Source organism: Chanos chanos, chromosome 5, assembly GCF_902362185.1.
Source record: "Chanos chanos chromosome 5, fChaCha1.1, whole genome shotgun sequence".
In the NCBI taxonomy this organism is placed as follows: domain Eukaryota; kingdom Metazoa; phylum Chordata; class Actinopteri; order Gonorynchiformes; family Chanidae; genus Chanos; species Chanos chanos.
This window is the reverse complement of record NC_044499.1, coordinates 48,865,815-48,879,288: the sequence shown is the minus strand read 5'-3', so window position 1 is coordinate 48,879,288 and position 13,474 is coordinate 48,865,815. Positions and strand designations below refer to the sequence as shown.

Below are 13,474 nucleotides of genomic sequence, written 5' to 3'. Positions count from 1 at the left end.
ATTTTTCTTTCTTTCTTTCTTTCTTTCTTTCTTTCTTTCTTTCTGTCTCTCTTTCTCTCTATCTTTTAAGTTACTGTACATTTGCACACTAGGCAGTGCATTGATCTTCTGGGCACATTAGTTTGACCGTTAGAGTTCAACCATGATCCTCCACAAGTTTAAACAGTGTTTTTTTCTGTCTCCAACCATCACAAGCGTGCAAGTGTGAGTTGGATACATTGTCTGCTGCTTTACTGTGGAGAGGGATTGGGTGTCATATTAGACAGTGTTTAACTCTATGGTTTATTACCAGCCTTGCCATCACTCTTTTTCACTGCCCCCTACTGGCACTGATTGAGTTTGGGCACAGACTAAAAATGGAGGAGGGATAACACAGGTTGACAGAAATAAATAAATATAAAAAAAAAAAAACAGAAAAAAAAAAACAGAGAGAGAGAGAGATATCCCTTTTTCAAACCTCCGTCTCCGATGCTGGAGTAAATTTCAGCGTGTCAGTGCTTCCAACTTTGCACTTAAAGCTGACCTGACAGGTGCCCTGGTCCGAGGACTCCTCCTGATCACATCGTCTCTGCTGGGAACTGGATTTGGTGACGTTCACCAGATCGCTATGCATTGCTGTATTTGAGGTACATAATATTGGTAATATTGATAAAGCTTTTTTTTGTTGTTGTTGTTGTTTTTCTCCTTCTCTGATTGTATAGATTAGAAAGTGGAGGTCAGGGTTTGGGTTCAGGTTTAAAGAGTATTTGGACCTTGTAATTTTTATAAAAACAGTAAAAAAAAAAATACAATGTAAAGAAAAAAATAAAGAGTTTGCGGTCTTTTATTGCTTTCGTGTGTTCTCTCTCTCTCTCTCTCCCTCTCTCTCTGTCTCTCTTCCTCTCTCCCTCTCTCTCTGTCTCTCTCCCTCTCTCTCTGTCTCTCTCCCTCTCTCTCTCTCCCTCTCTCTCTGTCTCTCTTCCTCTCTCCCTCTCTCTCTGTCTCTCTCCCTCTCTCTCTCTCCCTCTCTCTCTCTCCCTCTCTCCCTCTCTCTCTCACATACACACACACACACACACACTACAAAAGTAATGTAGCAGCCGTTTATCGTGGCTGGCACGTGGATAAATCTTCACCTATATTGTAGAAGGCACAACTGACATACTCCAGTGCCAGCTTTAGACGACCGCTGGAGCACGGCTTCTGAAAATGTATCGCTAATTCCAATCACATACTCAGTAGAAAGGTCATTGTGTTATTTATTTATTTATTTATCTATCTATCTATTTGCTTCAGTGTGGTGTTGAATTGATATTCATGCCCAAGCGTCACTGCAGAGGACAGGACAAACAATAAACAGACGCACTGAAACTCCCATCAATTAATCAAAAGCGCCCAGGTTATATAATCAACTTGCTCGCTCTCTTCCCAATCAAATCAGAAGTTAGCCATTGTAAGGTGTTGTTTACTGGTTTATTTTGGTTGACATTTTGAGTCAAACAACACGCACTTTTTAAAATACATAATTGAAAAGTTTATCTGTTGGGTGACGAAGTCAACAATGAGCGAACAAATGATTTCTCTCCATTTCAAGCTAGCAGTAATTTGTGCCTACAAATCATTCGAGCGGGGTTTCGTTTGTGAGGAAATTTAAGAAATTAATTGAGTGCTGCGGATACTTGTTTGTAGCCCACGGCCATGCATGCCAGTTTGATTGCAAACGCTGGCAGACTGTGCAACCTTAATTAGAATGTCTAAAAAAGTTTTGAGCTATGATTAGGGAAGGCAGTTTGAGCTTAAACTATTTCATTTTTTTTTTAAACTCGTTTGCGAATTTGCCACACGTGAGATAAAAACCGTTATATGCTGTTTGCGAGTTCCTCCTAGTAGCATTCCACTTGTCCGTCCATCTGCACTTCCAGTGGTGACCAGTGGATGGCAGCATAACCCATTGGAACAAATGCTGCTGATTTTACGGCGTTAAGAATAACTATTCTGTCACACTTCTGACAGTGAGATATTTTGTGTTGTGTAGCTTACTCTTTTCAAATACATAATTACTTCTCAGAGAAGCTGTAGAAATGGCAAGAATGCCGTTGTTTTCTTCACACAAAACCCCCAGCTCGAAAGAAGTATTAACAGTCGAACATTTTTGGTCCAATTCAGTCATCGTTAGTGCAGCTGAAAATCTTATTAAAACACACTCCACAGATGTGTTCAAGGGTGTTACAACCAGTGAATCTTTTTATTCCGAAAAAAAGGGCCACTAGAAACAATTCTATAACAACAATATTATCCAATGTGTACAAATAAATATTTCATCATAAGATTCTTTTTGGCTCCACAACATCTTATACACTATTTATAATCAGTCCATTATATGCGTTTTGATCATACTAATTAGACCTCTTCTTTTTTTACCAACAACGTTTTCATCACATGTTTGAAAATATATCATAGACCTCTGTGTAGTCCCTGTTGTTATAACCCCTCTGATGCGCTCTTAAAGTTCTTCGCTTTGTTGCTCTGGAATGTTTTCAGTTTATAGAAGCAAAATGGTGTAAACTCCCTTCCATGGACAGAACTAAGGAATGTGTCATAAAATTGGTTCCATGAAATATACATGGTTCCACTTCAGAGGTTCGAATGAGACTGGATCCATTGAAGATGATTATTAGATGACAGAAGACAGTAGTCACATTGGCAGTCAAGGATCACCAGTACACGCTGGACAGCATGTTTAATGCCTGTAAGATTGAAGTCTATATTTTTGCTCAATATTTATTTTGGTCAACGTCTCATTAAAACGCTAGGTCTAAAGGATCAGTAATATGTGTTATTTCACAAGCGGTTAACATGCAGCATTGTGCGCCTGCCTGCCTCTTCTCTCTATGGCTTCGTTCCGTATCTGTCCCCAAGAAAATCAAGATGGAACCTTGTCTCACATCAGTCGACGTGTGTTACTCCAGATCTGAAACAACGTGAGCAGACTATGGGACCTCTTTTCAGTCGAGCCAACCATTTCATGGACCCGTGTTTCAGTGGCACGAGAGGGTTCGGTTTCCACTGGATGTTTTGTCAGTCAGGGACTTCATAGGGTCAACATTCTCAATGTGACATACTTATACTTAAAGTATTGATGTACCACAGCAACATTCAAACCAGATACAGGTCTAAGTACAAGTTTAAATTAATGGCAACAGATTTAGATCGTTAATATCCACATGATGAGTATCCAGTTTTACTTGAGAAGCCCTTTACAGACAAACCTCTGAAAACACATTAGCATAAATAACGATATATGCATACTTACATTACACTGACTTAATTTACAATATACATATTAAAACATAAGAAAAACATGTCTATACTTTATTCATTTTATTCATGTTTTGTCCAAATTAATTGAATCTTTTTCAGGAGCCATGAGTATCCCAGTTAAAAATGCAGTACAGTCCGTGAGTGAGAATACAGAAATGTAGGTGTGGTATTTGAAAAATGTGATTACATAAATGCACAAAACTAACTTAGTTTACAGGGAGAGGACATTGGACTCCGTGCTTGTGTTGGAGAAGTTTGGAAGCACAAACATCTTTCAGAGTCACAAGTAATCAAAGTTATTGAGATATCAAATATAAAACATTGCGGCGTAGAGTGCTCATTTGAACCACAAGACCCAAAGGTTCGTTCTTTTTCCCTTTTAATCTGTTGAATTTTCAATCAACTGAACTGAAAGTCTTTTTTTTTTTTTTTTGGTTAAGCTATTTTAAACTGTTGTGTCATAAGCAATGTTTGTGTTAGTGTTTGTGTTAGTGTTTGTGTTAGTGTTTGTGCTAGTGTTCTCTTGTCAGGCTCTGTTGCAAAACTGTGGTCACATTTACCTCAAAGCCTGTTTTTCTAGTACGTTCTAACACGCTTTATGTGGTCCATACAAAATTAGGAGTTTCTTATGTCAGGTCAGATAAAAGTCAACAGAAGTGAATACATTTTCAGATGTCATATGCCACCGGCACTGTGCTTTTCATTAAAATTCAACACCTTCTCTTTGCCAACTGTGCTGTTTTTTTGTTTTTTTGTTTTTTAATTAGGTAATAATGTGATGATCTAACAGTTTCTGAAATAAAAGTCAGGTCTCCTGTGCCACAGCCATGTTACAATCAGGGAAAAGGTATATCTGCAAAAATGTGCTATGTGGTATTTCAACTGAGGGCAACTTTTTTTTTTTTTTTTTTTACCATTGCATAGGTTGAATGTAAGTACTATGTCTCACAACTTATCATTAACCATCTTTAGATAAAGGACATTTTAAAAATGCAGCAAAAGCAAAGCTATAGCTAGTCATTTCCAGTTAAGGAGCCTCTCAGAAATGAGCTTGGGAGCTTTGGGGCTGGGAGGGGGGGTGTCATGAGATTTCAGTCTCAGATTATTGCTCTAAAATGGCAAATGTCTGCGTATCATACTGAGAATGCCGCCCCCCCCCCCCCCCCCCGTTCCCCTCGTGACGCGGTGAGGCGTGGAGTTATGGGAGAAACTTGGAGGAGAGTAACTCTGCAGGGAGCCACTGTGGATTCTCAGCTCTTTCTCGGTTTGACAGTCCAGAGGGACAGGCTATACTGACAACCCGAAAAAAAAACCCCAACAAAACAGGGGATGACTAATAAGAGGAAAACAAGAGGAGATATTTAGAAAAGTCCACCCTCCTGAGGTTACCCAAATATTCATCTTAAAAAGACACTGAATAAGTGGAGACATGGCAAAAAAAAAAAAAAAGAAAGAAAGAAAAAGAAAAAATGTTGGCTGAAGATAGAACCTGAACAGGACAAAAAATAATACCACCTATGTAAAATACAAGTTTGAATACAAACACTCAACAACTTTTTTTTTTTTCTTATGAAACACATTTCCAACCTTCTGTAAGTCTGCAGCTCCAAAAAAATGAGAAGTCCTTTAATTGTCATAAACTTGGATTTCAAAAAAAAAAAAAAAAAAAAAACACGGGAATTTTCTGTTTTGGAGATGTGTTCTTTTAGGAAACTGCTGTATTTAAGCCGTTGGGTTTGTGTCATGCTGTGGATTTATCTCCGGTGGCGTTATGATCACTGACCAAAATAACGTTGAACTGTCTTGGTGGAAGTGGTCAACATGTCCCTCCTCATTTCTCAAACTTCCTCCTCTGCTCTGGAGTTACACAGGGAACTGTGCCTTCAAACACAAGCAGTTGGCAGTGGGATTTTTTTTGTTTTGTTTTTTTTTTTTTTACAAACTCTTTAGCAGTTTGTCGTTTACTGACCACACACCTGAGGACAACCAAAAAGAAAAAAAAAAATCCCCCGTATAGTTCCTGAAGACAAAACAACAGAAAAACACATTGTCTTCCATGAACTTTGAACCACTCATTTGGAAGTTCTTGGATGCTACCAAATGTGTTAGTACACTGGATGAAACGCTGCCTCCTCTTTCTGTGTCCAGAGTGGAGAACACATTTCATCTGTTTGTCTTTGTACCCCCAGGGTTTGGGTTTTTTTTGTTTTTTTTGTTTTTTTTGAGATTGCTAGAATCATGCCCCACTCTCAGTGCCCTAAAGAATGGAGACTGATTGAAGGCGACGCGAAAGATGGCGTCGTTCCTGTTGAGGCAACCTCGCCTTAAGGGTCCATTCCCTGTTCTCCAGCTGAAGAGTCACCTAAGCAACACTGTGGAACAACTGCACTGTCGCAGAGAGAGAGAGAGAGAGAGAGAGAGAGACAGAGAGAGAGAGAGAGAGAGAGAGAGAGAGAGAGAGAGAGAGAGAGAGAGAGAGAGAGAGAGAGAGAGAGAGAGAAGGAAACAAACAAGCAAACACGCAAAGGTCTGCATGGCGGTCTGGGAATGCTAAAGATGCTATAGCCGCTCAGGCTGTATGGGTTGGGAGGTCAAAAATCCACAGACTCAAAAACAAACAAACAAACAAACAAACAAACAAACAAAAAACAAAGCAGCTGTCACGTGATCCGTGTCTTTACGAGAGTGTCCGTCGGAACAGAAGCCTTCCGTGTCACGCCGACGCACTTCAAACCGTGACCTCCGTTTTGCTGTTGGTCTGGTAGCCCTTATGCTTGGAATGGTGTTGGTGGCTCGGATGCCCTCTGTAGCTCACAGGATGAGCCAGGAGCCCCGGGATTGTCTCTATGCTGAACTGGCTCCTGTTGCCGTAGGTCTGCCGACGGCTGGAGTGTCCCGGGTGTGACGCCTGCCGTGGGACGTGGCCCCGAGGACCTGACTCCCAGGCTTTGAAGGCGGAGCTGGAGAGCAGCGGGTGCGAGGTGGTTTTGGGGATATGGCCCCTCTCCAGGTGGCTGGCGGGGATTGAGATGGAGAGAGGGGCGTGGATGTCGTGGGACGCGGAAACCTGGTGTAGGTAGGACTTATCTTTGTGGTGCAGCGGGATTGGCTCAAAATTGGTGGGCGGGGCTTGGTATTGAGTGAAGTCCATGAGTGGGTAGCTCTTGTAGTAACTTCTGGCGGCACTGTCCGCTGTAAGGGGGGGGGGGGGCGAGGGGGGAAGAGAGAGAAAAAGAATTTTGACTCAGGAGTGTGTAAAGGTAGAGCTATCTCTCTGGTTCTCAGTGGAAGATAATCAGTTTACAGAAGAAGAGCTGAGTAGTTATAAAAGAACATTGACAGTGTGGCTGGAGTTTACTGGGGGTCTGTTGCACAGGATTACCCCCACAAATAACCAGAGTGGAATCGGCTTTCGTGTAAAAGTTTGGAGGGCCATGTCACTCATGCGTTAAATCCACCTTCTCTTCCAAAACATCAGGCCCGCACCGACATTACTGTCAGCCTTGAGCGGGTTAATTCGGAGAGAGAAAGAGGAAAAATCCCCTGAGGTTCACGCTAAATGATGAGGTGTGTGAATAAACGGGTAAGTCCAGAGAGCAGAAGGTGTGGCAAATGGATTATAAATAAGAGGGTGCTGCCGTGTCGTTTTAGATTAGCAGATTAGCGGAGGAAAGGGCTAATCTGAATAGGTAGGTCATTATTTAAACAGGAGTTGCCGAGATTTCATGTAGTCAGGAAAAGTACTTTTTTTTTTTTTATAATTTACTTTTATGGTTTGTTGGTACCATTGCGTGACAGTGTTGGCATCTGTGTCAATAGCCTGCCTGCCCCAGTGGCCTAATGGATAAGGCACTGGCCTCCTAAGCCAGGGATTGTGGGTTCGAGTCCCATCTGGGGTGAAAATTTTCTAGAGCTCCAGGGGCGCAATCGGTTAGCGCGCGCGGTACTTATACAGCAGTACGTTGCAGAGCAATGCCGAGGTTGCTCACCTGGAGCAGACCTTTAGGGCAGCCGTGGTCTAAACATTTGAGAACCGGGCTTGTAACTGGAGGGTTGCCAGTTCGATTCGAAGGTTGGCAAGGGCGGCACTCCCTGGGCACGGTGCTGCCCACTGCTCCTGTGTCTGGTGCGTGTGTTCACTACTGGTGTGTTCACTACTGGTGTGTTGGATGGGTTAACTGGTGTGTTGGATGGGTTAAATGCAGAGGACAAATTCACTGCTCACTGTTCACAGTGTGTGTGTGCAATCACTGAGACTTAACTTAATAAGAGTACACGTTACACAGAACATTTACGATGGAAGGTTATAGTCAGATAACTGGGTCGGACGCTTAAGGTCAGCGGAAAGTTATTTTGAAAGTTCAAATGTATCCATGAGTGAAGGTATTCTGTTTGTCTGTCTCTTCAAATTAGGGGTTTTTCCATGGCCAGTGTCTATGAAATTGCCAACTGACTCACTGCATGTAGTAGAGATCTACTGGAGCATTCAGCAGGACAGAGTTTCACTGAGTGCGTTTTCAGCTTCAGTCCTCACAAAACAGACGAGGAGGAGACGACAGGTCCTCGCATTCAACTCCACTGTATAAAAAAAAAATCGTAACACGAACCGTAGCACGAATAAAACAACTATTGTTCTAGTTTTTATGGTTCGCGTAACGTGTGTTCCACTACGTGCGAACATTACCGCTCTCTGACGGGTTTGACTGAGGGCCTCCAGCCCAGGTGCCCAACCCACAGAACGTCTCAGCGCAGGCAGGCTGCTGGGAGGGGAGAGGAGGCATGCTGGAGGAGAGATGACTTGGGTCTCTGTGGTGAGCAACAGCACATTGCTATACGGTGTGTGGTGTTGCTTGGGGCTGGCCTGAGGTCTACCTCTACTTAATTTTTTTTTTTTTTTTTTTTTTTAATCTCATTTTAAAAAGTACACCACTCAAATTCACACTGATTTAACAAGCATGTATTTTGCTGTTGTTGTTGTTGTTGTTGTTGGTGGTGGTGGTGTTTGTGTTTTTGGTGACTGCACAAGTAGAATAATTGGAAGACTACCTTTAAATGAGCCTCTCCACTCACTGACATTCAGTCGTGGACAAAAAACACCATGAACTGACCTAACACAGCCCTGGCCAAGCCCTGTTTCATCGTGTGATGAGTTCGCTCTTTCTCACTCATTACTTTCCTTTTGCCATGGGGGCAGCTTGATTTGATGACGGTTTGAAAACCTTGAGCAAGCTGTAAAGGTTATCTCGTCACTGTGCGTCAGCATTGCACTGGCCTGATGCCACCGAGTGTACGTCCACACAGAATCAGAACTGGTGTAAACATTCACGTTTATATAAACAGGTAGACATAGGCAGTCAGATAGGTAAAGATATAATGTTTTTACCTCTCGCAGTCTCTCTCTCTCTCACTTGCCTTCTCCTGCACCCTCTCTCTGTCTCTCTATCTCCCTATCTCTACATCTCTCCCTCTCTCTGCTGTTCTCTCTCTCCCTCTCTCTCTCTCCCGCTCTCTCTATCTCTCCCTCTCTCCCTCTCTCTCTCTCTCTCTCTCCCTCTCTCTCTCTCTCTCTGTGTGTGTGTGTGTGTGTGTGTGTTTAAATGGTTTGTTGCTCCTGGCTTGTGTTTTATGTCACAAAAATGTAGTTCCTTGTCACAGTTCCAAATCTCTCAGAACCCACAGGGTTTCCTTATTCTGTCAATCAGGAGACGGTCCCTATGGGGTCGGAATTTAAAAAAACAAACAAACAAACAAACAAACAAAACTCCCTATGTGGTCGGAATTTTAAACAAACAAACAAACAAACAAACAAACAAACTCCCTACGAGGTCAGAATGAAAAAACAAACAACAATTCTATTTAAGCCTGTTGTGTCAATATTGTTTAAGTGCGTGTCATTTTTCATCATCAGCCAGGTGAATTCACGTGATATCAGGTAATGATTTTTCACATTAGTTTGTGTAGTTGCCATTACAAGATATTGAAGAATATTCTAACACCTCTTTAACATGATTAAACTTTAAAATATTCCATTTGGACCTCTGTCTGATGATTAGCAAAGGTAGCATTTTAGAACAAAAGAGCTACAGCTGATCTTCACATGCAAAGTGAAGTTTTGAAAACTGAACAGCATATCCCATAGACCCCTAAGAAGACGCTGAGGGGCATCTGCGGTTTCAACGAAGGGGAAAAAAGAACTAAAGCGTGTACGAGAGGGAATGGATTTAATCTCTAGTGGGGTGGATGCATCTGCTTACTCAGATCATATAGGTGCGAATAACTTAGAGATCACTGATTTATTGAGAAGAAACGAAATTTATTTTGAGGGGGTCGAACTTCAAGGTGATGGGTACCCAGCGCTTACATGGCGACAGGCACAAATATTATCTCAGAGAAATGCTAATGAGTAAGCCTTCAAGGTTTCCTGTCAGTTATTACTTATTCATTCATCGTTTGTGGTGCAGCCAATACTTTCCTGAACACCTCGCCACACCTAGCGTAATCATTTATTTAAAGTGTTCGTATTTAATGAGTACAGCGCAGGCTTTATTTACAGATTCGTGGACTCAAATCTCACGTCATGCTGTCCAGTAACAGCTCCAACCTTTTCTCATATTTCCCTCTCTCCTTCATCCCTCTCTCCTTCATCCCTCTCTCTTTATCTTTCTCTTCATTCCCTGTCTCCTCTTTCCCTCCCCTCACACCTTCCCCTCTCATTCAATACCTCTCGCTTGAAAAAAAAAAAAAAAAAAAACCAAAAAACTTCCAAGCTCTCTTCTGAATCTTTGTTGTCAAATGAGGTAAACATCACTATGAGTGTGTGTGTGTGTGTGTGTGTGTGTGCAGTGCTGCAGAGAATTTCATGAATCTAAATACGTGTATGTAAACACATGTCACACACTGTGTATGTTTGAAGGAGAGAGACAGAGTGTTTGTGTTTGTGTGTGTGTGTGTTTGTGTGTGTACTTCTCTGCCTGCATGAACATGTTTTTGTTGCCCCTGGCACTGTATGATCAGACTTGGATTCACATTAATTGAGAACAACCCTGTGCCCTGAAACCCTGTTTGGCGTGTAACAGGGTCTCCACACACAACTGTGGCTCTCTCTTATTCTGTCAGTCAAAAGGGATCTCTGTGATTTTTTCACTTTTCTCTCTAACTCTCATTACACCTGTTTTTCCTCCTCAGGTATGTATCAGGGTATTTTTTTTAAACAATGAATATGTGGCATTTCTTAATTCATGTTCAAGAAAACTCGCTGTAAATTCACTATTAAGGCATTTCTATACACTTGTATTAGTTTATAATTTATAAACATTTGTAAGGATTTACAAACACTTGTGGTTGTGTGTGTGTGTGTGTGTGTGTGTGTGTGTGTGTGTGTGTGTGTGTATGTGTATGAGTGCTTGTATGTGTACGTGCATGTGTGTGTGTGTGTGTTGTCTTACCAACAGCTTTTAGTGAAGTGTACTTGTTCAGAGCAAGTCCGTGTATACTGGGGTTGCTTTGTGGGTGTGGTAGTCCCATTGTTGGGCCCAGTGGGGTGAAGGCAGCATTATTCAGGTGGTACCCCTCTGTGAACACAAGAGAGAACAAGAGAAAGCGCCAGTGGTTAATAGTCCATTCCTAATGTCGGTTAACCTATTGATTAACACAGTCGGCTGAGGCGTGTCTTTCCCGTACCTCTCTCCTCTGATAAAAAGTTTATTTTTTATGGCTGACGTTTTAAATTAGTAGGATGGGCGAGAAAAAAAAATCCTGCCTCTCATTTCAGGTCCTAAGAACCTTTGAACTCATGTTGCTGACACTGAGAAAAGCCTGGCCTACAGTATGGAACGAACATATAAGCCATTTCCACTATTAATCAGCTTACTCTCCATATCATCAGATTAAAATGTTACATGCGTCTCTGTGGGCGGGGGGGGGGGGCTCACTTATCTTCTCATTACACAGAATGTTGGGTAAAAATGTTCTAATCGTCCTTTCTCTGCACACCTGAGTCTCTCTTTCTTCTCAAACCCCCACCCCCCCCACCCCCCCGTGCTCGTGTTACTAGGTCAATCTCTGATTCCGTCTCTTTTCCTCTCTGCTTCTTCTAGGAGATGCTCCCTGTTCCTCTCTCACTTCCTATAGCTCTATCAGAATGGGCGTCATAGCACTGAAGTGTTGTATCGACGCGTCTCGTTGGCTCTGCACTTCTGAAAAAGTCAAATCGAGTTTTCTGAAGCCGAGCTGCTTAGAATGAGGTCACGTTTGTTTGCCATACAAACCGAAATGCTCCGTGGCACACACACACACACACACACACACACAGGCACTGGAACACATGCACGGCCAAACCATGAAATTACCGATTAAACGAGTATTTCTACCGGAACAGGATCGGGCATTTATTCCTTTACTTTAACAATTATGCATGCGTGACTTTCAATCATTTAAACAGAATGAGTTGCAGAGTTGTAAGCTCTGAACACAAGTAAGTGTTTCTCATCGCCAAACTGACACTGCTGTGTCCTACTTGTGCGCATCCACCTAGTCTGGCTAATCCCAAATATTGACCACAACAATGTGGCAGTGGGCACTGTTACTTCCATGTCCCAGCCAGCCTGTCCTACTTCTTTACTTTTACCGTCAGTAACGGCATGACGAGGACATTGATGTAATTAGCGGACGGTTGGAGTTTTTTTTTTTTTTTTCCATTTTGTTCCATCGCGTATTAGTTCCGTCTCATTAACCGCGGACGGTGTCTTTCTCTGAGAGGTCCGGACAGCCATCCTCTTGGGGTGAGCCTGTGTCATGCCTTCCGAAAATTACTCTGGCATTTCCTTTTAATGGCAAAGGATGTCTCATTTTATGCTCCAAATTAACGTTTGCTCATGCTTGCGCCTCGGGCGTAGTCGGCAGGGAATCAATTTGGATAAGTCAATTTTAGACTCGACTCTAAACTAAACGTACGGGAGGGGAGGAGAAGGGGGGGTAAGAACATCTGAGTTACACCCAAAACACATATGACAGACAACGCACAAATATAACTCACTCACGGTTATCTGACAAACTTATTTAACGACAAAGCAGCGGATGAGAGAATGCTTGATAGCGTTGGAGGCCAGACAAATAATGAATGAAAGTTTATACACACAGCAGGTGTAAGACACGCACACTGAAGAGATTTTCCCAACCTTAGAGGGAGTAAATAGTGGTGAAAACTCTTCTGTTTTCTTGCTTTGTCTCTGTCTGTTTAGAGGCATAATTTGACTCTCACAGAATGAGTGGCTCTATGGACTAACCAATAACGCAAATCCACAATTCTGTTCGATATCGACTCGATCTAGACCTGAGCACCATTTGCAGTCTGTCCCCTCCTCTACAAATAGGAATAGCGGCCTGCATGCTGAAATGTGAAATGTGAAATGTTTGTTTGTTTGTTACAATAAAGGTGTTTCAAACAAACCTTTTGAATCATCCAGAACCAGCAGAGCCGGTCTGTGTTATGCATATCTATCGCATTAAAGGTGTTTTGGAAATAGATTCAAGAGCACTGGCCACAATCCTGCCTCATTCAAGTTCACCACCTCAGACCCAGGACCCACCACGTAGGCCGTACGTATGAAAACCACTTTCTCTCTTTCTCTCTTCCTCTATCATCATCGGCCAGGCCATTCCACTGTGTTTGATAATGAGTCTTAGAGCGGAGTCCAGCGAGAAGGGGACTGACCGGGTAAAGCGTCTCCCTGGGACCAGCGCCTTTATCCCTCTTCAGAGAAGCGCCGTTCGTCCGCTGTGTACGTCAAATTAAATGTGTGTGATCTTCGAGGATGAGACGTGGAGGCGGACTGGCGGTGGGGGGGGGGGGGTGGACTTACCCTCTGTGCATGTTAATTTCTTCATTAAGTATCGCTGTGTAGACCTTTAAAGTCAAAACTCTCTTAAGGAAGACCAAGGGGTAAGAATAGCTTTTGAAGCATTATGTAATTGGTCGTTCTTTTTTTTCTTTTTTTCTTTTTTTTTCTCTGGTCCGAGCAGTGTGCATTGCGTTCTTATGCATAAAGAGAATAATATGTTCTATAATGCCCTGAACTCATATAGTTACCACAATAATTGTCCACTGGATCAAGGACCTTTATGTGTACTGATATAAGGTCTCGTATTATGATGATGTAGCATGAGAGATGTACAA

The 13,474-nt window shown here is 42.4% G+C and overlaps 1 protein-coding gene and 1 non-coding gene across 2 annotated transcripts in view; one reads left to right on the top strand and one right to left on the bottom strand.

Moving 5' to 3' along the window:
- Positions 1-6,028: 6,028 nt before the first annotated feature.
- Positions 6,029-13,474, bottom strand: part of shisa8b (shisa family member 8b) — a 22,350-nt gene continuing 14,904 nt past the window's right edge. The window contains exons 3-4 of the mRNA XM_030776035.1: positions 10,746-10,871; positions 6,029-6,492 (exon numbers count right to left, since the gene is read on the bottom strand). Of these exons, the coding sequence (XP_030631895.1) occupies positions 6,029-6,492; positions 10,746-10,871 (590 nt within the window). The remainder of the gene's footprint in view (positions 6,493-10,745; positions 10,872-13,474) is intronic.
- trnar-ccu (transfer RNA arginine (anticodon CCU)) lies at positions 7,127-7,199 on the top strand. Its single transcript has one exon. It is a non-coding gene; the product is annotated as a tRNA-Arg (tRNA).